The 27,817-nt window shown below is 46.0% G+C and overlaps 1 protein-coding gene across 1 annotated transcript; it reads left to right on the top strand.

Moving 5' to 3' along the window:
• Nucleotides 1-83: 83 nt before the first annotated feature.
• Nucleotides 84-27,817, top strand: timm50 (translocase of inner mitochondrial membrane 50 homolog (S. cerevisiae)). The gene is made up of 11 exons (XM_056441087.1): nucleotides 84-298; nucleotides 1,984-2,140; nucleotides 8,600-8,631; nucleotides 13,338-13,359; nucleotides 19,709-19,767; nucleotides 20,403-20,522; nucleotides 22,595-22,699; nucleotides 23,652-23,750; nucleotides 25,600-25,756; nucleotides 26,136-26,242; nucleotides 26,339-27,817. The coding sequence occupies exons 1-11, from the start codon at nucleotides 86-88 to the stop codon at nucleotides 26,435-26,437; spliced, it is 1,170 nt and encodes a 389-aa protein (XP_056297062.1). The 5' UTR covers nucleotides 84-85; the 3' UTR covers nucleotides 26,438-27,817.

Genomic DNA, 27,817 nt, shown 5'->3' with positions numbered 1-27,817 from the left:
CTGTCACTCAAACCAGCCTCAGCCAATCAGATACTTTTGTCCTTCTCACGTTACATTCGCCGGGCAGTCAGCCCTACAATCCAACATGTCGGCTACGCCTGTGTTCCCCATGTGTGTGCGAGCGGCCCGGGGCCTCCTGAGGCTCAGGAGCGGGGCGGTGGATGTCTCTTCCCTGGCTGGGATGGACAAAGTCCGGACTCTCACCACTGACAAGCCGCCGGAAGGGACGGGCAGTGCGACGGGCGGCCTGGCTCAGGCTATCCTCCAGCAGAGGCTCCAGCAGCAGCAGCAGAGTCAGGTGGGACTGCTAGCCTGCTTACGTGCGCTCGATTTAACTAACGTGTCGGCGAGGTTGGCGGAGGGAGTGCACTGCAACTGTTGGACCTAAAAACCCCGCCCAGCCGAGTTGGCCAAGTAGCTCATATCGAAGCCACTCTTCTGACATTTCCAGCCTCAGGTTTAAGCTAAAAGGCTGATTTATACCTACACGTGTGGCTGTCAAACGGAGAGCAGCATACCGTGTTGATTATGTACTGCGTGTCATATGTCAGAATGAATGTCAACGACGCAGATATGACATTTCAGCTCCACTCTGCGTGTTAGCCGAATGAATGGACCTGAGATTATGGAAGCTAACAGGTTAGCTAGCTCGTGTTAGCATGCGTTTTTATGTGTGTTAATTGGCCGGGTTAACGACTGTAACGCCCGGGAGACACGCGTCAGTTTACCGGCTTTCCGTCTGAGGCCAGTCGCTAGGTTTCCCCAATAAAATAATGAATTGCATCAGATGTTCGCTCATGCTCTGGTGAGCTATGGCGGTTAGCATCGGTCTAACCTGTAACTCCTCTCTCTGGCTCACTAGTGTTTAAGAGTCCTGCTTTTATCAGCTCCTCACCAACTAGCTAATCGTCTTTGACGAAGCGACGTGCTTTTTATCTGCAGCTGTTTGATACACGACTGAGTTGACAAGCCAAGGTTCGTTTGGTTTGAAGGTCAGAACAGATGTCCTCACCTCCCCGCGTTCACTTAAACCTTTCGGGAACTCCAAAATCTGCAGCACACACGCAACACCATGTGTTGCTGACATGTTGTTATAACTCGGGAATCGCGGTTCGCTAAACCGACAACAGTGCTGACTTTTTAAAAGTTTAGAATCAGCTGCTACATGGTGTTTTTCTCCCCCCCCCCCCCCCATTATTTGGTATTTTAAAAGATTTAAACAACATTATTCACACCCTAAATGTTAATTACATTTTAAAAAGGGTTTGTTTCGAAATGCACCGATATTGGGGATTGGGCTGATATTAACTTGATCGAGTCTTAGTGTTAATAGGGCTGATTTATTATATTCAGTTCTGCTATATACTTTATATTCTGGAATTTAAATTCCTGTTTAAGTTTTGACCAAGTTGTTGATTTTGCGCTTGAATTGTAATTTCTTCCAATTTTAAAGACCTTTTTTTTTACCACATTGCTGGTGCCCGATTTATTAATTTTTTAATACAAAATATCAATTTTGCAAGTTTATAATATTGTTGTATTAGTTTATTTGGATTTTGTTGCACAAGGTAAGGACAGCGTGTTCTAGTCGAGACCGATGTTTCCTCACATGAACCTTCAAATCCATTTAATTGTATTGCCCAATATCACAAATTTAAAAAGAAGTGCAACAGATGTTATGTGTACAGAATAAACTATTTGATAGTCTAACAACATAATCACTTCATGAATGATACATTTGAGGGTAACAATAGAAGCACAAATAATAGCAGAATAACACAAATATATTGCTACTAATAATAAACAGAGCAGTCGATAATATAGTTTAATAATAAATGCAGTATTAGCTGGATTATTAATGTATATGTGACTGATGGTAATAACAATAGCAGTTGCAGTGGGTGTACAACAGTAAGCATGACCACGTTCCAGGTATCACCCCCATCCATGATGGTTAATTATGATAGTTATTATTTTTACCAGGGCCAGCCTCCTCCTGAGGGAGAGGAGGGTGAGAAGGAGGGAGAGCGCACAGAAGACAAGAAGCAGAAGGAGAACATGGCTTACGCGAAGAAGATGGTGCTCCGGCTCGCGGGGCTCATGGGTGTCGGCGGAGTGGTCGGCATGGTCTACTTATTTGGTGAGTGCTGAAACTTTAGAGCAGGGGTCTCAAACTCAACTTACCTGGGGGCCGCTGGAGGTAGACTCTGGGTGAAGCTGGGCCGCATCAAGTATTCCATAAAAAAAGGGTTTCAAGTATTAAAAAAAAAACTGACAACTGATCCAATCTTCTCAATCTTTACTAATAAGTCAGAACGTGCAGAACATGAACGGTTCTTCAGAACATAAGCTTAACTTACTTCCTCCTACTCCTTGCTGCCAGAGACTTGGCAGCGCTTCCTCTCACACAGCTGATCCACATTTGGCTTGAGGGAGGAAGCAACTGAGACCCTCAGTATGGCTTTAAGATGGTCATCTTTAAGTTTGGACCTGAACTTTGACTTATTAAAGTTCATTGTGGAGAAGAGCTTTTCACACAGATAGGTGCTGCCAAAAAGGCACATGATCCGCTTAAACATCCTGGAAAGCTCAGGGAAGGTGGGGGGCAATTCTCTCAAAAATTGTCCAAGCTTGTCTGTTTTTCCACTCACCTCTCTGAACTTGGCTTTGAGTTCAGAATTGCACTGCAGGTCAATTAGCTCCATCTGAAGCACAGCGGGGCATCTTCCACATCGAAGAGAAGGGGTCAGCAAAAATGTGAAAAGTGGCTCTGTGTGTCTTGAAGTCTGCAAACCTGTTGTCAAATTCATCCTGTAGCTTTCCAATGGTATCAGCATACTTCTCACCACTGAATGTTGTGCCTGAATCCATGAGTGCCTTGCATGCTGGGAAATGGCAGAGGTTTGTCTGGGAAAGCTGGGCTTTCCATAATACAATTTTTGTGGAGAATGCTCTGACATTGTCATATGCAGCACTTACAAGCTGGCCCTGGCCTTGTAACTTCTTATTAAGTACATTCAGCTCCTGTGTGATGTCAACCAGCCATTTGGGATCACTTAGTACAGGAACAGTCATCCCATCCTTCTCCATGAAGGCTTTCACTTCTGCTCTCAACTCAAAAAACCTCTTCAATACCTTCCCCCTACTAAGCCAACGTACCTCGGTGAAGTAGAGCACGTCCTCATATGCTGAATCTATTTCCTCCAAAAAAGCGCAAAACTGCCGGTGCTTTAAACCCCTGGATCTGATATGGTTGATGAATTTCACAACGTCAAACATCACATTGTCAAACTTCAGGCATTTGCTGCAAAGGGCCTGCTGGTGGATAATGCAGTGCAGAGTAATGGCCTCTTCCACACCCTCCTCTTCCAGTTTTTTTAACAAGTGCCACCAGTCCATTTTTCCTCCCTGTCATTGATGGCGCTCCGTCAGTTGTTATTCCAGCAAAACGCTTCCATAGTAAGCCGGCATCCACAATGGAATCACACAGCTGGCGGAATATTTCCTGACCGGTGGTCTGGCCATGCATTGGAATCATTGTGAGCAACTCCTCCGTCACTTCAAAATTATCATCAACACCACGGACATATATTGCGAGCTGCGCAGTGTCAGTGACGTCTGTGCTCTCAAGAGCGAGTGAGAATGAATGGAAATGTTTAGCTTTCTCACGCAGTTGATCGTAAATGTTTCCTGACATGTCAGAAATGCGCTCTGCCACTGTGTTGGCTGAAATGCTAATATTACTAAACTGTCCCTTTTTTTCCGGGCAGACTATACTTGCAGCCTGTAACATGCACTGTTTGATGAACTCGCCGTCTTTGAATGGCTTTCCTGCCTTAGCGATCATCTCACTCACCACGTAACTAGCTTTGACAGCCGCATCACTCTCTTTGCTTGCTTTCTTGAAAAAAATCTTGTTGCCTCAGTAGACATGTTTTAAGTCTGGCGACCCGGTCCTCTCGCTCATCTCCCAGGTATTTTGCATACTCCTCAGCATGTTTAGTTGAGTAATGCCGTCTGATATTATACTCCTTGTGCACCGCAACTTTATCCGTGCATATTAGACACGTTGGGATGCCCCTGTGCTCAACAAAAAAATATTCCGTCTCCCACTTCTCCTGAAATTGTCTGTGCTCATCGCCAACTTTTCTCTTCACAGCAGGTTTAGAAAAAGACATGACTGGGGCTGAGTGAAAAAAACCGTATAGCACTGGGTGACAGGATATATTTTCCCTCCACTCGGTGACAGTCCCGAAATATGTTACAAGTGACCAATTGCTAATTCGCGTTGTCACGAGCCTGAGCTATGGTAGCCGACAAGTGTTAAAAAAAATAGAAAACGCCCAGATGCATGTGAGAAAAAAACGCGCGGGCCGCACTAACACCAAGCTTTGATTTCAGGCAGGGGGCCACAAAATATCGTTCCGCGGGCCGCAATTGGGCCGCGAGTCTGAGACCCCTGCTTTAGAGCATCGGCAGAAAGGGTCAGGAATTACAAAATATTCAGGCTCACTAATCTTAGGCCTCCTGATTATGTCCAGAGGCTAAAGTGCTGAAATTAATTAAATCATTTAAAAATTCATCAATTTATAATCCCAGAGATTATTAATGATTCTCTATCAGATTAGAACCCCCCCCCCCCCCCCCATATTTAATTTGTATTTACAATGACCCTAATACACTGTTATAACTAGACGATGAACAGAAAGTTATTCAGCACAAATACTTGATAATCTATAAAAGTGAAATGTTTAAATTCTTTGTCGACAAATGCAGACAGTCTGTAAAGTTATGTAACTCTACAGCTGCTCATACTGAAGGAACTCTGTATCATCTGGTCAAATACAGATAACAGGCTTCATAGTGTATAATCAATGTATGATGGCAAGACTTGAAGACTTGTTCAGGCCCCAAAAAAAGGAAGTTGGTTTATGAATGACCATATTATATATAATGACAATTTATATTTATTTCTATTATTAAAGGGCCCGATCACTGACTTTGTCAGAATGGAGGACCTATTGTTCTTCAAATGATTATTTTTATGTAGATTAGTGGTCAGAACAATCAAATGACCTTGGTTCATATAATGTGGATGTGGTGTGGTGACAAAAAAAGTCACCATCACGTCCCCATGTCACCTTTTTCACCCCTCATGAGTTTGCAGGTATGTACTGAGTAAGGAGGCTATAATAATGTTTGACTCATGGCTGAAGTTAAGTTTCTCCAGCTCTCCCCAGGTTGGCAAATAAAGCATCTCAAAATGCATCAGATTGATGCTTAAAAATATGGAATATTTAAATTGTTGTTACGAGGGAGCATGACCCCGGACCCCCCTAGAGGGGTAATATCCTTCTCACCTTTTTCACCCCTGACCCGTTTTCATGCCTGAGACATGTAATGATGTCAGCATGGGCTCTTGATTGATTATTTAATTTAGAAAAATCCAAATAATCAGTAATTGCTGCTCTACTTGCCAGAGAAAGAACTCTGGTATTTTGGCTGAGCTCGGTTGGTCAGAAGCCCTCCTCCAACACCCCCCTCCACCCCCCCTCACCCCCCATCAGTGACAGGACCAAAGATGTTGTAAACACTGGGCATGTTTGGTTTATCGCCCTCAGCTTCCTGTTTAGAGGGACAGCCCACAGAGGGGTGGAGCTACCTGCTGTCAGTCAGAGAAGAGTCAGGCGGAGAACAATAAAGAGTGTTAATTTATCAGTTCATCAGGCAGAAAACCCACACAGAGAAGGTTAAAGCCCTCAGAAGTGGTCGATGCTGTCCTGAAAGAGAAGAACATTCAGATGAGAATCTCCCATGCAGCCAGTCGCTCCCATTTTTGGAGTTTGACTTTGAAGCAAAGACGGCTTTCAGGATTTATATTTGACAAAACAATAGTAAGTGATGAGCTTCGATGAGGAGCTCAGGGACTGTTGGTCAGCCGTGGACAATCCACCTCACCAGAGCGCTGACAAGCCAGACAGGCAGTGAGTGAGTGAGGGGGCCAACAGATTCATCTGCAGGGTTCCTCCTTCTATTCTTTTTAGTCTTTCCAGTGAACCTGAAGTTGTCTTTTTTTTTAAATCCTGCGACAAAGCCACGTCAGGTTTTCCCGGCTGTTGCTCTATTTGCCGTTTCTAAGGAGGCTTTATTTAAAGTGAGGCAGCGTTTTTTGCACCGTCATGATTTCCAGCCTTCTGGAGAGAAGTGGGCGATGGCATGACGGGGAAGAAACGACATTTGTAATTTTAGAAATGACTTTGGAAGCTTGGAGCTGTCTTTTAAACGGTCACTTTCATCCCTCATCTCATCGGTATATATCGGTTTATGCACCTGTGGAATACTGAATCTGAATATGCTCCTTTTTATTAAACACCATGTGGATTCTGACCTGAACGTAACCGGGACATGTGCTCGTCTGCCTCTCTGTGGGGCTCCCTGCAGATAGTTTTATGAAATACTTGTCGTCACAAGGTTTGAGTGACATGCAGATCATATTTACCGAGGTTCCAGCTCTCCTCTCTGACTTTTTTTTTTTTTTTTAAGCAGGTATCCACAAAACTGCAGAAAAAGAATTAAACCTGCACAAAGAAATATATGTTCTCTTGTCACTGCGTATTGTTATTGTCTTCATTGGTTTTTCAAACTGGGGATTAATTAATTATCAATTAATATTTCGACCACTTTTTTTCCACGACACTTTCTGATTGTAATATTCTTCAAAGTAAAAAATTGTCATCAGAAGTCATGTCAATTCTTCAATTGTCATGTTTTGTCTGAGAAACAGTCCAAAGAAGAAATAGTTGACTTGTTTGCTTGAATAGATTCTTCTGATGTTTGAATTGATTAGTTTTCTGTTTGCCAACTGCTTGATTCATCATCTCACCGTTGTCTTTTACAAGGTATTGTTTGAGAAGTTTTGGGACCAGAAAACCGGAGTTCCAGTTCTTGTGATACTTTTCTCTGAATTTTGCCTGAAGAAATTGGCCAAATGTATATTTAACTAGGGCTGCAACTAACGATTATTTTGATAATCGGTTGATTATTCTATCGATTAATCGGATAAAAAAACAAAAACTTTAATTTTCAACCCTTTATTTAAAAACAGGGTCCGTACGGTCATGGAAAACCTGGAAAAGTCATGGAATTTTTAAATGGCTCTTCGCAGGCCTAGAAAAGTAATTGAAAAAAATAAAATCCCAAAATATTTGGAAAAGTAATGCAAATTTGTTTTATTCCAATTTTAATTTACACGGTATATATACGGTATGCTTTGGAATTCTCATTGTTAGTTTAAATACTACATCTTCTCACTTTGTCACGTATAGACAGAGTTTTCACAAAATGTTTAATCATGGAAATTTGGTTTAAAGTCATGGAAAGGTCCTGGAGACCCACTGGTCACCATGGTGATGAACCCTGTTCACTGGTCACCATGGTGATGAACCCGTCACAAACAGACTGACAGCTCTCCTCTCCTGAGCAGTGGTCCCCATGTGGCCCCCTGAACAATATCAGAGACGCATTACGATTTATTATTTTTTTCACCTGGCCCGCTGCCGTTGAGATTGCAGTGAGACGCGGAAAAAATGTGATGTGGTGCTCTTCGCAATAAAACATCTTTGATGGGACGTGTCGCGTCTCGGCCAATCAGCGTTCAGATGTCCACAGCGTTTGGGAAGTTAGGTTAGCTTGAATGTTAGTCCGCTACATCTGCTGCTGTCACGCTGCACGGTGTATCGATACTAACAAAGTACCCGTAAAAAACGATGTGATTCAGCATATTTTTAGTATCGATACTTATTAAAAGAGCGATCAGAGCGCACGCAATGCTCCGCTCCGTTAAATGTTGTCTGCACGCGCAGCGCAGCGCTCACAGCGTATCGTGGCTTATCTCTGTTGCCTTTCTCCATGGAAACATATTTTCCGCTATCCGCCACGGAATAAATAACCATGTTCTCTACGTTATACTCTTGTGGAAATGCCACAGACGTCGTGACATGTAGCGCCCTGGTGTCTGGGTTCATAACGTCACCCGGAGGCGCACTTAGCTCCGTGAATGATTTCCGCATCCAGCGCCACGTGAGCAGCAGCAGCAGCCAATTAGATTCATCAACAGAGGAGCAGCTCAGCGCTGATTGGCTCTCACAACGCAGCGTTCTCTCCTCTCCCTCCACTCTGGTTTCTCCTGCGCCGCTCTGCGCTCAACTCAACTTTGTTTATACTCCGTGACTTATTGAGCGCCGTAATAATCGCGCGACACAACGAATCGATAATGAAATTCGTTGCCAACTATTTTAATAATAATCGAATTTTATCGATTCGTTGTTGCAGCCCTATATTTAACCTGTAGCTATAAGATCAAATAATGAAGTTGTTGATGACAGTTTGTGGAGAAACGTTGATTGGTATCAGAAAAGATCTCTGCTATTAAACAAAAATATAAGTATCCCCCTCAAGGCTATGACTCTAATAGTCATTCTACAGATAAATGTTAACGTTTGAACTTTTGCAGAAAACCCTGAAGGTCTGTTTTGAAAAGGCTCACAGTGCTGTTGAAGCAAAATCCAGAGATGATAAACTGTTTTTTCTTCTTTTTTAGGCACCAATTCAGTGGACGAACAAGGAAATGTGGTGAGTTTTGACTGACACACACGCACACACACACACGCACACACACACTTCCTCCCAGTGTGATTCTGCAGATGTCAGCGGCAGTGCCTGTCTGTGTTTTAAGCTAATGGGGAGTTCAAAGACACATTCACCCATCTGTCTAGGCTCAAAAGGGGCATTCACATGCGTCCCCGGGTCTCGCCGGCACACTTTCGGCACGCCGGTGTGAATTTCAGCCGTCCTTTTCCTCTCATCTCCATTGCTTCCTCCTCTTTAGATGTGTGGCGGTGTGTTTGCCCACCTCACAGGCAGGAGACACACTTCGCAGGTGGCTGTGAGGTGTGTCTCGTCCGACCAGAGGCGTGAATATGGGCGGGCGGTGGAGTGAGCCGTCGGTGTGGGAAAGCCGAGAGCACACTTATCTCACCGCCGGGTCATTGTTCTACTGTGACGCGAAGCCCACTAGTACACTCGACGGCTACCTGAGACGTCGTGTTGGTCTGTGCTGTGAGTTTGGGAAGGTCAGGATCATCAAAGAGCCCAGTTATCCCAATCCACACACACCCGCTGGCCATTACTTCCAGTCTTCAAGTGCCAATACCAGTGCTACTTCAGGTGCAGGATAGAAATGCAGATCAAAGTGTTACCGCACAATCAACTGAGTGATCATTTCATAGATGGGAAGTTGGCTCAGCTCTCATAAGCAGATGCGTACCGGAAATCATTCAACAGTGAGATCACCGGATACATCCGCATCCTCTGAACTCACTCTGAAAAATAGCATAATACGGAGCCAAGAAACCCCCAAAGGAGATCAAAACCTGAATTCTTGTTCCATGACTTAATTAAATTAAGTCAATTACTTTTATTAAAGTAACAGGAAAAGGTAAGACTTGGGATCTCAGGTTTCCAGCTCCCAGCCCTCAGACGGGACCTGCTGTTGGAGGTGTTGGCCTGGGAAGACGGGCCACTTCAAAGGGCACACTTCTCCCACATTAGGATCCTTGTGTTGTTCCCAAAGAGCCAGAACGCAACAGGATGGCCTCCTGCTGAGCGCTCGTTGTCATCGAGGCTTTGAAGCCGTCGAACCCCCTGCAGCAAAAGTGCGGAAGCATTAAACTCTATGGTCATTATTTTACATTGCATGGACATTAAATACTCCACCAAGAGGAGTTTCCTTATCCAGGTTAAAACATGCATCGAGACGCCAGGGAATGAGAACCTCGGCCCTCTTGTTTGGCTGCAGATGTCTCAAAGAACCGGGTTTTGACATTTGACGAAAGTTGCGTGGATGGGCACTAAAAACAAAGTCGCCAAAACAACCTGGCCGTTGTTTTCCGTCCGGGTCTGCGTGAACCTGGCGGTGATACGTGGCGAGGTGTGGCCGTGGGAAAGATGGACAGTCCTTTGTCTCCGCTCGGTCCGCTTCCTTACAGCCGGGGAGGATCAAAGAGCACACTTATCTCACCGGGACATCCTGTCGGGAGCGTCCAGCTCAGACGGCACACGCCAGCCGCCCTGTGCACACTTCTCTCACCTCATCCGACCCGCGGGGTCTCTCTCGTGTCGGCGACATGGGACACGTGGCGTCGCTGGCGTGTGCCGCGGCGGTGTGGGACTTCAAAGAGAAAAAACAAACCTCTTAAAGGAGAGCGGCTTCATCCATTTCATCTTGAGATGGTTTTGGCTGCGGCGCTAATGATCTGCATGTCATGTAGAAAGAACAATGGAATCAATAGACGTTTTTCCAAGTGTTAATAATAATAAATATTATAATTTGGCTGCAAACAATTTCTTTTTTGTGAACATTTAAAATTAAACGAAATGATTTTGATGAAAGATCAATATTTTAAGCGTCACTTTGATTATAAATTCTAACGGAAGCTCCTTTCACATATTATTTGGAGGACCGTGGGCAAATAAAAAATACAACTCTGTTGTGTTTTTATGATTTAGGGCTTTGTTACACGGCGTTGTCTTTGGTGAAAAGAAAACACCGTCGAGTTTGAACAGAGCAATCGAAAGGTAACAATTGAGTTTTGAGTACTATGGAATGATTATCATCACAGTGGTAATGTTAAATTGCGTTTTTATAATCCCAGTTTTGGGTCAAAGAATGAATTTGTTGAAATTATTCCACGTCAATTGACAGCAAATAAACTTTGATAACTAATTAATTATTATTACATCAGGCTTTGTCACTTCCTCGCCACTAGACGGACAGAATGAGGAATTTCCGGACCTTTTCTTCAGACCAATCGGTTAATAAAAAAATCTGCCTGAGATGAATCGGTCATGAAAGTCATCGCACACTTCGGCTCGACCGACGTGGAGGTCACTGCATCCCCGTAAGTCCGTTCAGGCCAGGATGGCGTTCCTGTCGAGCGTTTGTGTTCTCATCGGCGTTGTGTGCGGACGTGGGAACCAGGACCCGTCCTCTCCTCCATGTCGTATTGTGACGATCTTCAACTCTCCGCGTCACACGTTATAAACCCTTCTGGCTGTATCCTGTTTAACCAACAGGCAGACTGGATCACTTCAAAGCCAAGGCAATATGTGCACGTGTCCCAGCTGTCCGAAGGGACACTATGGGGAGGCTCTTCAATAGAACACCTTTCTCATGAGCTTTACGTCTTATTGTGTTCAGATGGGGAAGCGGGACACGCCCCTCTCCTCTCGCCTCGCATCTTGAGGGAGCCAATCGAAGTGCAGCCTCATCACATCTCTACAACCTAATACTGTGCTTTCCCAAAGCTTGCTGTTCTTGCGTAGGAATGAGGGTGATTACTGATGTATCTGCCTCGTAGATCTTCTGGGAAATTACATTAAAAACTATTAACAGACAGAATCAGCAGATCGGGTTTTCTTCCTTTCAAACTTAAGTCAAATCCTCGTGCTTCATCGCTAAAAATAACAACAATTATATTGCTGCAAATCAGTTCTGATTATTGATTGGAAACATTGTACAAAATAGCATAATACACTATAGAGATATTAATGGCACTTGTATGTAGTTCCAAACGTGTGCATTGACTTCCAGCTCCATTCTCCTCTCTGTTCACACCGCTGTTGGGCTCTTGGGTCCTTTATTATCTGGGCCTTTGTTTGGGATGTGAGTCGGTACGTTTGCTCCGCGTGGCGCGTCGCATCGCCGCGCTGCCAAGCTCCGATGTATATTCATAAAACCAACCAGTTCTGTGGGTGTTTCCTCCCCTCAGGCTCAGTGCCTGTACTCTGTGATTCCTTCGGGTGGCGTCATGAGACGGTTTTCAGGGCGACTGCCAGTTTTACCATCGGACGGAAACCGAGGACAGACTGGTGGCCTGTAGAGTTGGTGGATACAGACATAAGAAAATGTATCAGGGTTTGTACGGTCATGGAAAACCTGGAAAAGTCATGGCATTTTAAAATGGTCATTTCCAGGCCTGGAAAAGTCATGGAAAAATCATAAAAGTTTCGGAAAAGTCATGGAAATTTGTTATCACATGTTCATTCACGCGGAGTTTAAAAATAATGAATATGTTTTTTTAAAGAAAGACGCTCAAAATATAAGCCGGCGTCCGCTCTCAACATGCAAAATGATCTAAATTGTTCATATTTATACCGAGATTTCAGTTTGGTCATGGAAATTTGGTTTAAAGTCATGGAAATCCATTGGTGAAAATGTGTAAGAACTCTGATGTACACTTGTGTCTCCATATCCATTCAACCATTGATACTGTTGGTAGTTTTGGGGGTATTGTCCTGTGTATAACCCCCCCCCCCCCCCTCTCCTGCTCTCCCGGGCCGCTACAGCACCGAGTTCGCACCGAGGTGTCGATGAGGTCTTAACAGTGTGCTTCACACCTCGGTCCACATGGCAGCTTCACCCTTTGCCCTGACATCAGGTCACCGCCGCATGTTGGCAGCCGGCTCCCTCGAGTCCCGCCTCAAGACGTCTGCTCGCCGCCCTGGCCGTCGTCGCGAGAGGGTGTTCAAGCGGCGCTCTCGCGGGCGCTTCACCCCGTTCCGTTCTTTAAAGCGCACGAGTCCCAGTGCCAGGGCTTTATTATTTGTATGAGGTACTTCTCCAAACCTCCAGTAGATGGCAGTCTTCACTTTAGCAAAAACCCCGGTAGCTGCACGGTATTCCTGTCCGTTTCTCCGGAGCTCCACCCACTGCAGGTATTCCACCGATTATGTAAGAGTACCTCCTTCAAGCCCACTTCAAAACATCTACACCGTATGTAGGAGTGTGTACGTATATGAATACACGTCTGTATCATGGCCTGGCCACCAGGGGGGGCCATAAACCCTGGATGTGAGCGCTGTCCTCCTTCTTTTCCTTCTCACTGCCCCACATCAGCTGCTTCTCTTATCTTCATTTTCTCCCTGTCTCCCCCACCCTCGCTTCCCCCTCAGCTTCGTCCTCCATACTTTATACAGTACTTCTCGTTCTCAGTCTCATTTCCCCCTACTTCTCCTCCTCCTCCTCCTCTGCTGCTTTGCTCCTCCTGCTGTTGCTGCTGATCATATTCCTCCTTCTCTAATTGTTCTTTCCAGACTCGAGAACTTATGTTTTTCCGATCCTTTTCACTTGTTGGTTGTGTAAACTGTGAGCGTGTCGCCGTGTCGCCCATCACACACACATGCTGAATGATCCTGATGTGATGCCAACATGTTTACTGTAAACACACACACACACGTTCACTTGACTAACTGTTCTCACCTTTCTGCCTCCCTGACAGATTCCAGATGAGTTTGACAGAGGTAAGAAGACTTTATGAACCCTTTTTTGATGTTGTGATCCCATCGTTCCTATTGGCTGGTTTATGTCTGATTTGACCATTTCTTTTAGTTTGTTATATGGCTTCAGTCTGTAACATGTGGTCTGTCAGTACTGGTGTGTCAGACTGTGTGGACTCTTCCCTACAGGGGGGCACAATGCTCATCCCTATAATGCAAATCAAAGGGTTGAAGACTTGGTGTTAGGTTTATAGTTGGTGGTATTGTGAAGGTTAGGATTCGACTGGTAGCGGTTGGAGTAAATTTCCAGAACATTAATTTGATGTCGCAAAATGAAACATGCTAAATAGTGTTTGTGGTGTGTGCCAACTAGCCTTATGCCCCTCTCCCATTATTCATCCCCCCCCCCCCCCCAAACTGCCCGAAAACCCAAAACACACACATGCATATTTACATTGTGGTTATTTATCCAGAGGAGACTTGGCGGCAGAGTGACTACAGAGGTCAGAGGCCACTTAAAACTTAGAATGGCAGAATAGATCAATTATTATGAGTCCCAAAAAGATTTAAAAATACTTTATTGACCGGCAGATAATTTTGTTGACAACAATTGTGACAAAACATATTCATAAGCGATCAGGGGAAGGAAAGTAGCCTCAAAGACGTCTGAGCTCAGGACGAAGGCTGGAAAGGGCCGACTGAATAGACGGCACTTTCTTTGACACGGCTCTCCAAAGAAATGTTTGTAATGTCCAACATCGGCAACCATTAATCAGGTGGGGTTTCTTTTTTCTTTTTTTTTGACGAACAAGGATCATCATGAACACAACTTCTTGTGACCCTGATGAATTCTGACGCGACGGACGAACCGAGTCTGATCGATCCGCTGCAATTCATCCCAGTCTAAACGAGTTCTGATCGCCCGCCCTACTAATAATCACCTCATCAATAGCGCTCTCTCCCAGAGGTCCAGTCTGTGTCTCACACGTATCCCTCTTCTGAATCCATCCCTCCACCCATCATAAAACACTCCCAGAGGTCCACTTTGTCCTCCATTCATCCGTCCCTCCCACTGTGTCTGTAACTTTATTAGTCTCTCTCTCTCCCCATCTTTTCATCTTCCGGTCTGTCTCTATCTGTTTGTTCTTCTGTTTCTAGCTCCGTCTTTGTTTCTGGCTCCCTCGAGGTCCTCGGTTCATAAAGCTAATTTGCCGTTTGCAGCCGGAGGTTCGATAACGTCGAGACAGGCAGGCAGGCAGACAACGGGAGGATGGAAAGATGTGTAGACAAATGGATGCACAGAAGGAGGAATGGCCTGGTTGATTAAACAGAAGGAGGGATGTGGGTTGGACTGCCCCCCCTCCCCCCCAATATACAAACAAAAGTTTCCTCCCACACTGTAGTTTATTCTGAGTCCCACATCCACCGCCATGCTGCCCCAAATACTCACTGGAGCACCAAATGTGGAGTAACCCCCGCTGTCGGTCGTCCACAACCACCATCTCCTCCTGGCTGTTTGATTCTTGAGTGACCAGTTGTTTTAGGAAATTACTGAAACTATGTATTTGTGTTTGTAAAGATTTACATCTTCAGTTTTGAGGGACGGACTCGCACATCGACTCAAACAATAAGTCGTGTTGATCGAAGAACAGTGAACTGGCCGGCCACGTTGTTGATTGGTAAAGAGTGCCGAGAGTTTCTTGGTTTCAGCCTCTTTCAGGTTTGCCGCATTTCTTTTTGTCTTTTGTGGCAACGAACTTCATATATTTGGTTTTTCGACTAAACGAGACATTTGCAGATGGCTCTTTCAAATTAGCGATTCTGTAAATCCACGATTTCAATTTCCAGCACAGAGGAGAGAGAAGGCTGTGCTTTGATTGTGACGCTACACTGGCTGCAGGAAACCAGCCGTCATGGCGGCCACTGGGCGGGGCTTAGTCCATTTGGGCCTCGGGGACCAGGGCCAAATATTCCCTGATGAGTTTAGGGACTCGGGTAAAAATTCACGGTCCCTCAGGGAGCACAGATTAATTCGCTCTGCTCCTTCATCGCCCCAATTTCTCCTCCTCTATCCCTCTCGATCCTCTTCTCCTTTTCATCTCCACCTGTGTACTCTCTTCTCCTCCATCCCGTCCACCCCCCTTTCTCTACTACCAGTATCCTCTGCAATCATCTCCTCCTCCTCCTCCTCAGCTCCTCTGGGAGCAGCAGACGGTGGGCAGAGGGGTGGATGATGGAGGGATTGATGGATGAATGGGTCTAATGGGACGTGTTTGACGACAGACTCTGTTTGCGTGCCAAGTGGCGGCATGCCGCGTGCGTGATGCAAAGGAGCGTCGGATACCATAGCAACCAGGAAATATACCCCCCCCCCCCCCCATCTACACACACAAAGCACTCCCCCTGGATGACATGCGTCCCGACCCTTGATCCTCGCGGGCCGACCATGATCTGCTCCGCGTGTTTTCTGATGCGTACACACTGAGCACGCGGACACATTAAAATGTTCCGCAACGGCGTGGAGGCTCCGAGGTCCGAGACGGCGGAGGTCATTACTTCCTTCGGCTCACACCAGGTCCGCTCCTTCCTCCTCCGCTTCCACGGGCGAGCGCTTTGCGGTCGTCGTGTTCCCGCATCGACTCCCACGAAGAACGTGTTTGTTTGCCCGTTTCGACGTGAAAGATCAGGTTGACTTTATTTATTTATGTTTCATTATTCATTATTATTTAATGAAGAAAAGCAGCGTTTCATTGAATACATTTTTATATGAACAGGAGGAATGATAACAGGAAGTGCAGCTTGTTCAGGCGTCCACGAGGGCACCTCCCTGTTTAAGTGGCGGGCCTCTTGAGGAACAGTGAGCGTCTCTGCTCGTGTTCGGGTTCATCATAATATCAATGTGGAACTTGAAACCTGCTCGCCGCCACTGCTGAACACATGAACACACGCTTCTCCTTCCCTAGAGGCCTTATATCTCTCACACACACACACACACACACACACACGCACTAAAGAGGCCGGGCCACGCTGCCGTTTGGGGGGGGGGGGGGTTCTGAAGCAGATGCTGAGCCTGACCACGGCTTTTGTTTGGGACAGAGGCCCTTCCACCCGTCTCTCCACACCTCTATCTTTACCTCTTCATTTCTTCTTTCCCTCTATTTTTTTCTTTCTCCTTGTGTTTTCCCCTCTTCTCCATTTCTCCCTCATCCCTTTCTCTTCTTCCTCATTTGCTCTCACACTTTTGTATCGTCCCTTCTGGACTCTAACTCCTTCTTAATCTGTCTCTCCTTGTTGCTCATTCTCTCCCTTTAGCACTTACTCCTGTCATTTTTGTCTCTTTTAATCCATTTTCATCTCCTTCCCTTTACCCTCACATCCTCCTTCTGCTCGTCCCCTTCCTTCCTATCCTTTCTTTTCTCTCTCCTCCCTTTTGTATTCTTCTTTTCTCTGTTATTTTTGCTCAACCCTTCCCTCCTTCATTATTTCCTCCCTCCCTCCTTAACTGTTTTTTGTCAACTTGTTTATATCCATGTCTTTTTTAAAGCATATCTGATTTCTTCACTTTCAAATTATGTGGCACTCCTTCCAAACAACAACTAAACAACAACTTTAAAGGATCTTAGTTTATTTTGGGAAGCTTTTAAATTGGTGTTGCCACTTCCTTCCTGTGACCTTCATTTCGCAATTTTATTTGTTCCCCCAAGAAATGTACGTTGCCTATTAAAACTCCTTTTGGCCCACGGGGCTTCCTCTCTCTCCCGAAGCGTTTCCTATTCGTGCGATTGCTGACTGTCACTTTAGAAATTGCAGCCGTGAAAGCTGTCGCTCTTTGATTCTGGAGGACTAAAGGTCACAGGAAGCTGTAAATAAATATTTTGATTTAAACGCGTGGTAAAATGGGACACCATTCAGTCGGTCTCAATCTTCCCCAAAACTGACATACATAGGAGCTCCGTCTTCATGATCCCACCAGGCAGGATGAGTGTCGCCCAGAGAGGTGCGATTAAGGCCGCGAGGGAGGTTGTTTTGGGCCAAGATTTGTCCACCCAGGCCAACGCTAACTATGAAAAGACAACAGAAGGCAAGCAAGAGACGACGAGGACAAATGAGATGTCGGCATCTCTCCTCAAGACGCCCGTGGAATCATCAGGAACACCACTCGTTTAACATCCAGACGCTGCAGCTCGGGAAGCGGACATTCTCAAGTTTGAAGCCAAGAATAGAGGATGGAGGTTGTTTAATGCGCTACCAACATTCTGCTGGAGTTTGAGTCCTGTGAGAGTCCACAGGGGGCGCCACGTTGGTCACTAAAGGGACAGTGACACGGCCACCGTGAACCCGGACTTCGTTATTGTCTTTCAAACATGTTCTCATGCTTTGGAAATTACAGTCATGTGATATCATAAGTTGTCAGAACATCTGTTTTCACATTTCAACCATAAAAGATGATGAAATCGTGTTTCCTCTCAGGCTCAAAGACATCTAGAGAAAAGCTCGGACCATCAAGGGGACATACTCCAGCTACACACAAAAAACAAATAAGCAAATATGCAAAATCCTCCAAATGGTCTAATTACTTAACTTGTTCAGCTCTATGTACAAGAACCGCAATGTTCAGGTGGAAATGTTTGCCAGTGTTTGACAGGAGGACGCTCGTTGTGTCTGACATCACCATCCCATAATACGAGCCTCTGTTTCACTCTGAGAACTCGGTCAATCATTGCCACCTTCCTCCCCTCTTTCCCGCCATCCTTTTCCTGTTCATCCACCCATCGGCCACACTGAGACATCACTTCCACTCCTCCATGCTCCCCCCATCACCTCTTCCCCCTCCTCCCCTTTCAATTACCATGATAAAAGCCAGCCTCCGGACACACGCACGCATCACAGAAGGCCTCCACACATCCTCACAAGGCAGACCTCCATTTGATCTCCAGGGAGCGGCGGCGCCTTCGAAGCCTTTGCCATTTTTAGGAGTGTGTGTGTGAACATTTAAATGTAGTATAGCGACGCATTACCTTGAAGAGCATCAGCATCACGTATCGTTGAACATTATTATTACTTCCTTAGGACTTATGTCATTAATGCTGCACTTTTACTCTACCACTCACCTTCTCTCTCTCACTTATTGTTATATTTAAAGTGTATCTCCCTCAGAGAGCTGCATGGTAATTGTAAAACGCTGTATTCATATTTAAACTTTAATTTCTACATTTCCAACCAAGCTCGAGTTTGCTGTCAAACTGAATCAAACTCACTTTGACCCTCGTTAATGAGATATTCTCTACATCTCCTCTGAGTTTTACCCTGATCTTTATTTACCTTCCCCATCTGCTGACACACACACACACACACACACACACACATACCTACATTCACAAATGCACACGTATACACACAGCCACACGTGTGAACGCGTCGGCTCGTCATCACAGCGGTCCCGTGGCAGATGGCTCCTGCTTCCTGCTTCAGTACGCTGCTATGCACTCTGGGGCATTGAGTCTCCGGGGACCAGTGAGTTAGCTTCAGCATGTGTGTTTAAAGAGAGACGGAGGGCTGGAGTGACGTACGCGTGCATGTCTTGCTGTTATCGTCCCATTTGCAGTAATGAGCCCCATGGGAAAGCAAGTCTGAATCATTATTGGGCATCGACAGCTGGAGGTGTTGTTAACGGGACTCGGCTCGCTCCTCAGCCGATCTCGTCTCGGCCTCGTCCATCAAATGGACCACTGTCCATCTTTTTAGGGAGATTATTTTGAGCACTAGTTATGACGAGAATGTGAAGAAATCGGTTTCTAGTCGTACGTCGAGCTGCGTCACTATCAAAGTGCTGCTAAAAATGTAAGCAATGCAGAGATTTTCCACGACATCTTTGGAGTAAGAAATCAAATTATGCTTGACCAGAAATTGAAAGTACTTCAGCCTTAAACACCGTCGTGACCTCTGCTGTTTTGGGTCCAGACGGTTTTAATAGCCAAGGAAGTCATGAAATACCGTGTTCTGGAAATGTTTCAAATGCAACAGCACTGAGCACGAAGCACCAGCTGTCGGTCTCATGAACATTGATATTCAGTATTGTCACCCTCCGCGTGGCTTGGTAGCTTATCGGGGTCCCGATGTTATCAGCTGTTGGTCTCCTGAGGGAGTTGTAGTTTATGAAACCCATTAAGACTACAGCTGTGCTGAGGCGATCCAACCACGTTCTATTCATGTGATCGTCTTTCTTTCATGGAACCTGAAAGAACACAGCGACTGCTTGTTTGTATGTGAATGAATGAAGGACATCTAATTGTTCCCTGTATATTCTAGAGCGCTGTCCAGACCTCTGTTGACCAGATCTGTCCCCCTGTGTGGTTTTCATTCTTTCTCCCAGATCCCCCCGTCGTCCAACAGTTGAAAAGAACCTTCAAATACTTCCAGGACTACAGACAGGTGAGTCAAACACACACACACACACACACACACACACGCACACACACAGACGCACACACACAGACGCACACACAGAGACGCACACACAGAGACGCACACACAGAGACGCACACACAGAGACGCAGAGACGCAGAGACGCAGAGACGCAGAGACGCAGAGACGCAGAGACGCAGAGACGCAGAGACGCAGAGAGAGAGAGAGAGACGCAGAGAGAGAGAGAGAGAGAGAGAGAGAGAGAGAGAGAGAGAGAGAGAGAGAGAGAGAGAGAGAGAGAGAGAGAGAGAGAGAGAGAGAGAGAGAGAGAGAGAGAGAGAGAGAGAGAGAGAGAGAGAGAGAGAGAGAGAGAGAGAGAGAGAGAGAGAGAGAGAGAGAGAGAGAGAGAGAGAGAGAGAGAGAGAGAGAGAGAGAGAGAGAGAGAGAGAGCTTTACGAATACATGTCATTTAGTTTTTGTCACGGAGACAACAAAAAGAACATTTTACAATAGTTCAACCACCAAATAGACATCTAAATAATATATTGTATTCTACAGTTTTTATTATTGAAGTAAAGCGGAAGGCCGTTGCTCTAATCTGCCGATAACACATTTTTGAGCATTGTTGATTGTGTGTGTGTTTGTTTTCTCATCACACTCAGATGATCATCGAGCCGACGAGCCCGAAGCTGCTGCCCGACCCGCTCAAGGAGCCGTACTACCAGCCTCCCTACACGCTGGTGCTGGAGCTCACCGACGTCCTGCTGCACCCGGAGTGGTCGGTACGTCTTACTTTAAATCCGTCTCCTGCCTCAGCGTAAACGCTGTGTGTGCGTGTGACCTGGGGGTGCTCAAGTCTCCACGTCACATGAAAGTGTAAGTTTCACTGACACACACACACACTTCACACAGTGTGCCGGTTTTGTCGCTGCAGTGTATTCTTCGGGGCTTTTGGAAGAACATTTCCAGAGCCTCTCGATATGCGACGTCAGACACGTCTGGCCCACTTCTGGAGATTAAATGTGATAACTGATAGCTTAAAATAGTGGCAAAAATAATTGATTACCCTGTTCATGGTGGAGTCCCTCTCCCAGTTCACACTGCTGACCGGACCGTCAGGGCAGGGGAGGTAAGCAGGCTCATCACATTTGAGGACATTTCTGACAGTACGGCCAGCTGTGTCTTGTTTTGAAAAGGTTAAAAATTATATCGGGTTAAGAGTATCGTGTTCATGATAATATCATGGGAAGATTTTACACTTAACTTAGCCTGAGTGGCCCACTTGCTGGACTGTAATTTATTTGTTGCTGCTTGCTTGACATGAACCCGGAGCCACAGGGCGCTAGAGGGAGCGTTGCGTCTTCACCACCCAAGAGTGTTTATAAAAAACTGTCTTGTCATCTGCTGAGACATACACACACACACACACACACACACACTGTCCACCTACCTGACAGGTGTGCAGCAGCCGTAACTCGACACCTGTTAAAACAGACAAACACTCAAGTACACACTTCGCTTGCCCCCCCACTCACTCACTTTCCTTCCTGTTGCAGAAACATGCACATTCCTCCATCATTATTATCATCATTATTACCTTCCGCATTGAAAATGCCATTTATTTATTTATTTATTTGTATGCGTGTTACTCGCATAACTAGAAAAGTATTAAACCGAATCGCATGAAATTTTGTGGGATGATTGGTTATTATCCGGGGACCATTTGATTAGATTTTGGGATCGATCGAGTCAAAGGTCAAGTTCATGAAAAGGTCAAAATCTTCTTTTTACCACAGCACGGTCAATTTTTATCCGATTGGCATGCAACTAATGCCAACATTTTCATAATTCAATGCCCAATCTTGTGATATGCGAAGGTATGCGCTCTACCGAGTGCCCGTTCTAGTTTATTTATTTGTATGCGTGTTACTCGCATAACTCAAAAAGTATTAAACCGAATCGCATGAAATTTGGTGGGATGATTGGTTATTATCCGGGGACCATTTGATTAGATTTTGGGATCGATTTGCCCGTTCTAGTCTTGATCTATTTCACCACACAAACACTCTTGTTTCCTCTTTACAGGTTTATAGCTCTAATCACAGTTTACAGATGATCAGCCAGTCCTCAGGGCTGAAACGAAAGTAAACTCTTCACTGTAAAGAGCGTCATCTGTTCACTATCCGTTTACTCGCACACACCCGCACAGGTCCGGCTGCCCTCAGGTTGTTGACGTTCGAGCTGCAGGCAAAGGTTACGACCTCCCGCTGGACGACTGCCCCGCTGTATGCCCCTGTGACTGACTGTTTCTGTGCTCACCTTTCATTCTTTATAAAATCTGTTCTGGGAGTTTTGTAAACCTCTGGGCTGTGTTTTGGCATATTTCAAACCTTTAAAAAAATAAAAATAAAGAACTTCAATCTGTTCCGATCCGAATGGCTGGAGGTGAAATCACTGATTCTTGAGGTATTGTTCACAGCCAATCAGAGCTCTGTCCCTCTGCCTCAACATGCCCGATCACTCGAGTGTCAAACCACAGGCATCGACCGGCTGAACCGGACTGATGGATCACTTTCATCACTCTTTTTCCCTCCAGGTTGCTATTGTTTTATTTGACACGTGTATCTTTGTTTCTGACGTCCTCGGTGTAGCGCTCCGTCACGACTGATTCGCTGGAAAACATCTGGTCTCGGTAATCATCCCAATATTGTGATTTAGTTTGTGTGTGATTTAATACTCAATGCCTCAGGTGACGGAGAATGAGTTTTACGCATCCCGAAAGAAAAGACTGTTCCTGTGTTTCCTCGGACTGATTTTCTTTGATACATTTTTGTTGTTGTTGTTTTGTTTCCAGTTGGCGACAGGTTGGCGCTTTAAGAAACGACCGGGCATCGACTACCTGTTCCAGCAGCTCGCACCGCTCTACGAGATCGTCATCTTCACTGCAGAGACTGGCATGGTAAGGCGTGCACACACACACACACACACACACGTATACTTTACCAGTGTTTATCACTAAATAAGCCACAAGAGGTTTCACTGTCATGCTTTTCACAGGAGCCGCTGGACATTGAGGTAAAGCTGCTGTAAAGGTGCTTTCCGTCTTGCCGCTGGGTGAATCGGAGCCTTCGGTACGACGCCGAAGCAGTTAGCTTAGCACAAAGACGGGAAACGGGGAGAGACTGCTCACCTGGCACTAACGGCGGAACGTCTGACGCCCTCGTGTTCGGGTTCATAACATCCCCCGGAGGCTCACACAGCTCGGTGACTTTAACCGACGACGTAATTGGACGACGCCATTAGAGCAGCAGCAGCCGGTTAGATTCACCGGCGGCGTGACGACGTGGCGACGGGCGGAGCGTCTCAACGCCGATTGGCTTTTACACGCAGCGTCGTGGTCTTCCCTCGACCTCCGCGCTGCTCTTCTTCTTGTTGCTCCTCTCCGCCTTTTTTTTTTTTTTTTTTTTTGATACTCAAACATCTCCTCTCTGCGACTTATTGAGTGGCGCAATAATCGATAATGAAATTAGTTGCAACTCTTTTAAAAATCGATTTGCGGCGATTTTAATCGTTGGTTGTTGCCGCCCTAATAAACTCCACCGACCAGCACCTCCTAAAGCTCACCGGTTGTCATTCTCCTCTAAAAACTAAAGTAACGAGTAAAGATATCACATTGAGGTTTTACATGGCATTATGGGTAATGAATAGCAGTGTGACTGTGTGTGTGACTAGTTTACAGTCGTCTGAGGGACACAGACAGACCGAATCACGAATCTTCTCGTGCAGTCCGAACTTGAGTAAATTATTTTTAAGTGAGTCGTTAATGGCTGCAGATATTTGTATTGATTCGTCAGTCAATGATTAGCTGGATCAATTGAATTAATACCAACGTTTTACTGTGTGTTTTCCAGACGGCGTATCCTCTGATCGACAGCATTGACCCTCAGGGCTTCGTGATGTATCGTCTCTTCAGAGATGCAACACACTACATGGAGGGCCATCACGTTAAGGTACGCGCGTGTGGAAATGTATATTTCTATAAATGTCATGACGTAAGTTAGTCCCAACCGGTCATCATTGCCTCATTTCAAGCGGTAAATGGCATGTTGAACCACTCCCAACCCATGAAAGCCTTGATTTTTGTATATCTGGTAAGAGATTCCAATATTAACATCACCATCTAGTTTAATGCTCAAGTGTGTGCATCGCCTCTTTCTTGATAACATATCTAGCTATAGCATTAATATCTGACCCTCGACCTGCTCTGACCTCCTTCTAGCTGGACGGTTTCCTACTGAACTTCTTGACAACCTGGTTTTCTGACTAAAGATTCCTGTTTTTAAAGTGTTCTGTTTTCATGTCGTAATGAAACATGATAAAACACCAACATGCTGCATTAACCCCCCTGTCTTCCCTCCATGGCCGCCTTCACCTCTTCCTCCTCCTCCTCCTCCCCTCTGTCTCCCTCTCACGCCTCATTAACCTTTCTGCCTCCTCCCTTTTTTCCCCCTCTTCCTCTTATCTCATCTCCCTTTCACCCTCCATCACCCCTGCCTTCCTTCCTTTCCTTCCCTATCCAACCCCCTATCTTCCTCCAACTGTCATCAGGTTTTTATTGACGAACAGTCTGGAGGCTGCAAGAATCTGCTTAACCTACTTCCCAGGAGGAGGACACACTTATCACCTCATCTCCATAACTCCAAGACAGACTGAATGCAACAGATGCTAATGGAGAGTTATTAATGCCCCATATGCTGAGGGAGAGTTAGTCAATGTTTATGGACGTGCATGTTCTGCCGACTACGATCTATAATCCAGAAAGTGTCAAATGCGCCTCAGTGCTCAGAAACACGACAGCACACACACATACACACTGTCTGTATACACACGCACACACACATTGTGGTCAGTCCCAGGGTTTTGTCTTTTTCAAGACTTTGACCCCCCCCCCTCCCCTCCAATAGGAGATTTAAAGTCCATCCAAATGCAACCGACAGAACACTTCTCCTCCACTGAGGCGGCGTTTCCCTCCGCTGTCTGGCTCCCAGCGGACAGTTTTAAAACATAAAGAGAACCAGCTGTGTCCTCTGCTTTTATTACCTTCGCATTGAAAATGCGGAAGGTTATGTTTTGATCGCAGTGTCAGACGTCTTATTGTTTGTTGGCTGTTTAGTTTAGTTTATTAAGCTGTGACAGGAAACACAAAAACAGTGTGTGTGTGTGTGTGTGTGTGTGTGTGTGTGTGTGTGTGTGTGTGTGTGTGTGTGTGTGTGTGTGTGTGTGTGTGTGTGTGTGTGTGTGTGTGTGTGTGTGTGTGTGTGTGTGTGTGTGTGTGTGTGTGTGTGTGTGTGTGTGTGTGTGTGTGTGTGTGTGTGTGTGTGTGTGTGTGTGTGATAAATCGTAGACGGCAGAAAATGCACATCCATAAACATTGACTAACGTACGTAGCATCGCTAACCTTTGAATCACCAAACATGGTCATATGAGCTTACAGTCATATCTCTTTGTCATATAGATATTTTTTTTTTGTATCATCTTCAGCGTAAGCGTGTTTCTTTTGGCGTGTTGCGTCACTTCTGTTCAGAGCTGCTCTTCTACAGAATGTGATGCTTCCTGGTTACTTGGTTACTGTAAACGATGACAGTGTTGCACCAGTTGACTGTCCACATACCTGCGCGCACACACACACACACACACACACACACACACAGGGCTGTGCAGATTTGCATAGACACAATCTGTCGTGTTCTTTAATGGTGCTTTTCTCACTAAACGATTCAAGCCAACGTTGCTGTATCTTGATGTGGGGGGGGGGGGGTTAACGGTGTGTTTTCTGAACTTGTCGTCTCGTCTGTCCAGGACGTGTCCTGTCTGAACCGGGACACCAGTAAGGTGATCGTGGTGGACTGCAAGAGGGAGGCGTTCAGCCTGCAGCCCTTCAACGGCATGGCGCTGAAGAAATGGGACGGGAACTCCGAGGACCGGGCGCTCTATGACCTCGCCAACTTCCTCAAGAGTAAGGCGCCACACGTGTCGTACAGATTCTGCAAATGGTGTTTACGTGAGGGCGAGACGCGACTTCTCGTCTCGCCTCAGACAGAAAGCTCATGCGAGGAATTTCCAAAATCGTAATCTGCAAAGTAACTCAAGTTATCAGATGAATGGAGTTAAGAAGAAAAACAATCCAGCCCTGTAGACATAGTTTGCTCAGCATTTGCAACAATGTGGAATTTCTTTTCTCTTACTGGCTCGTTTAAGAGGGAAGGACGTGTTTGAACGGGGGCTGCTGAGTTCTCTGGGAATGATCCATCCAAATTGCCTTGTGGGGAACAGAATACACAATATTCTGCTGTTTGACCTCTTCCTCCTCTTCCTCTTCCTCCTCCTCCTGTCAGCTATTGCTCTGAGCGGAGTGGACGACGTGCGCTCAGTGTTGGAGAACTACGCCTTGGAGGAAGACCCCATCGAGGCCTTCAAACGCAGACAGGCCCAGCTGGCTCTGGTAGGAGGCGGATCCGATGCGCCGGGTTTGGTTTGTCTGGACGTCGTTTGATTCCGTCTGACCGTCCGTCCCGCTCTCTTTCTGTCCGTCTGTCAGGAGGAGGAGCAGCGTCTGGCCGAGCTCTCCCAGCAGAAGAAACAGGGACTCTCTCTCGGCTCCATCGCCTCGCGCTTCTGGCGCTCCAAACAGCAGTGAGCCCCGCCCCCCTCTCACACTTCCACCAAATCGCAGCCCGGCTCGCCATCTGCGTCGAGGGGAGGGGCTAGAGGATACATTTGGAAGGGAGAGGGGAGGGGAGACCTGTGCACTGTCGCCGAGTAGTCAACCAATCACGTCTCAGTGGGCGGGTCTGCAGTGCTGGAACATTGGCCGTCCTCTGCACCAATGAGAGAGGCACGACCCGCTCTTATGTCGGCCGCCGCCTCCCTTTGGCCATCTTTGTGTCAAGTGATGCGTATCAAGCTGCTGATTGGTTAAAAAGGAAGAAGAAAACCGAGGATCCGGGTCCGGATAAACTCTTGTTGTTGGCGGTTTGGAGGCTGAACTGAGATCAGCGCTGCTATCGCCACTCCGGCTCTGGTTAGCCCCGCCGCTCACAGGATCTGACCTGAGATCAGCAGCGCTCTGTCCCGTACCACACGTTCAGATTGTGTATTTTATTTTTATTTTCTATTCCTTTGTGCGACGGGCTGCTGGAGACTATGTTAAAATAAAAAATATTGATTATAAGAAATAAAGAAACAGTATATAGTGTTCTTTAGAGTTTATTCAATAATTGTATATAATAAGTAAGACTGGCGGCGGCACAGACGGCCACAATGAAGACTGGAATAGCAGCTGAGCTCGACGTGGAGAGCAAGAGACTCCAAGATAAAGTCTCTTTCGGCCTAAGCTTTTATTTACAAGTGAGGGGGAGGAGCCTATCCCAGCATTCCAGCACACCCCCGAGCCAACGTCCTCCATGACCGTAATCCTGCTCGGGTTCTGGGAGGAACCGGGAGAAAACGAATGAGCAGCCTGGAGTCAAACCCACGGACCGCTGCTCGCTGTTGTGTTGCCTTCTCGTCAACAAATTTTAGAAAAAAAAAAAAAAAGGAAAGTAAAAAATGAACATGGTTTTAGTCTGTTGCTCAAAACCATCTGACTTCCTGTCTGTGGCTCTTGGCCATTGGTTCCCCCGGAGATGAAAATCCTTAAAGTTGAGTTTTGAATCAAATAATGGGGAGAGGGGGGAACAAGTGCATTTGCTTGGGACTATTTACGGCGGATTAATCCACGATGTGTGCTTCGGAGAATCCAAACAGTTTTTCCGAGTGTGTGTGTGTGTTCATCTTAATTAAGGCTTGTTAAGGACCTAGTGAGCTAAACTCTAAACCCTCCATGAAGTTCAGAAAACATGGTATATATTTATTATTCACACATGCTAATTTAATCACGGAACAGGCTGACTGACCTGATTTATTTTTGTGGAGCATTGGGTGAACAACCGTCCGCAGCTCAGCTGCTGCTCTCCTGTTGAACGGTTCCGTGTTGATGTGAACTCACCGCTGACGTCAATAAAGAAAACAAACCAAA

This window comes from Pseudoliparis swirei, chromosome 20, assembly GCF_029220125.1.
Source record: "Pseudoliparis swirei isolate HS2019 ecotype Mariana Trench chromosome 20, NWPU_hadal_v1, whole genome shotgun sequence".
Classification (NCBI taxonomy): domain Eukaryota; kingdom Metazoa; phylum Chordata; class Actinopteri; order Perciformes; family Liparidae; genus Pseudoliparis; species Pseudoliparis swirei.
This window is presented reverse-complemented; position numbering and strand designations above follow the sequence as displayed.

Excerpts from the sequence above, each read along its gene's own strand:
- timm50 (XM_056441087.1), top strand. The coding sequence starts at position 86 with ATGTCGGCTACGCCTGTGTTCCCCATGTGTGTGCGAGCGGCCCGGGGC. Across the intron at positions 299-1,983 it reads AGCAGCAGCAGCAGAGTCAG|GGCCAGCCTCCTCCTGAGGG; the intron begins GTGGGACTGCTA and ends TATTTTTACCAG. Across the intron at positions 26,243-26,338 it reads GACAGGCCCAGCTGGCTCTG|GAGGAGGAGCAGCGTCTGGC; the intron begins GTAGGAGGCGGA and ends TCCGTCTGTCAG.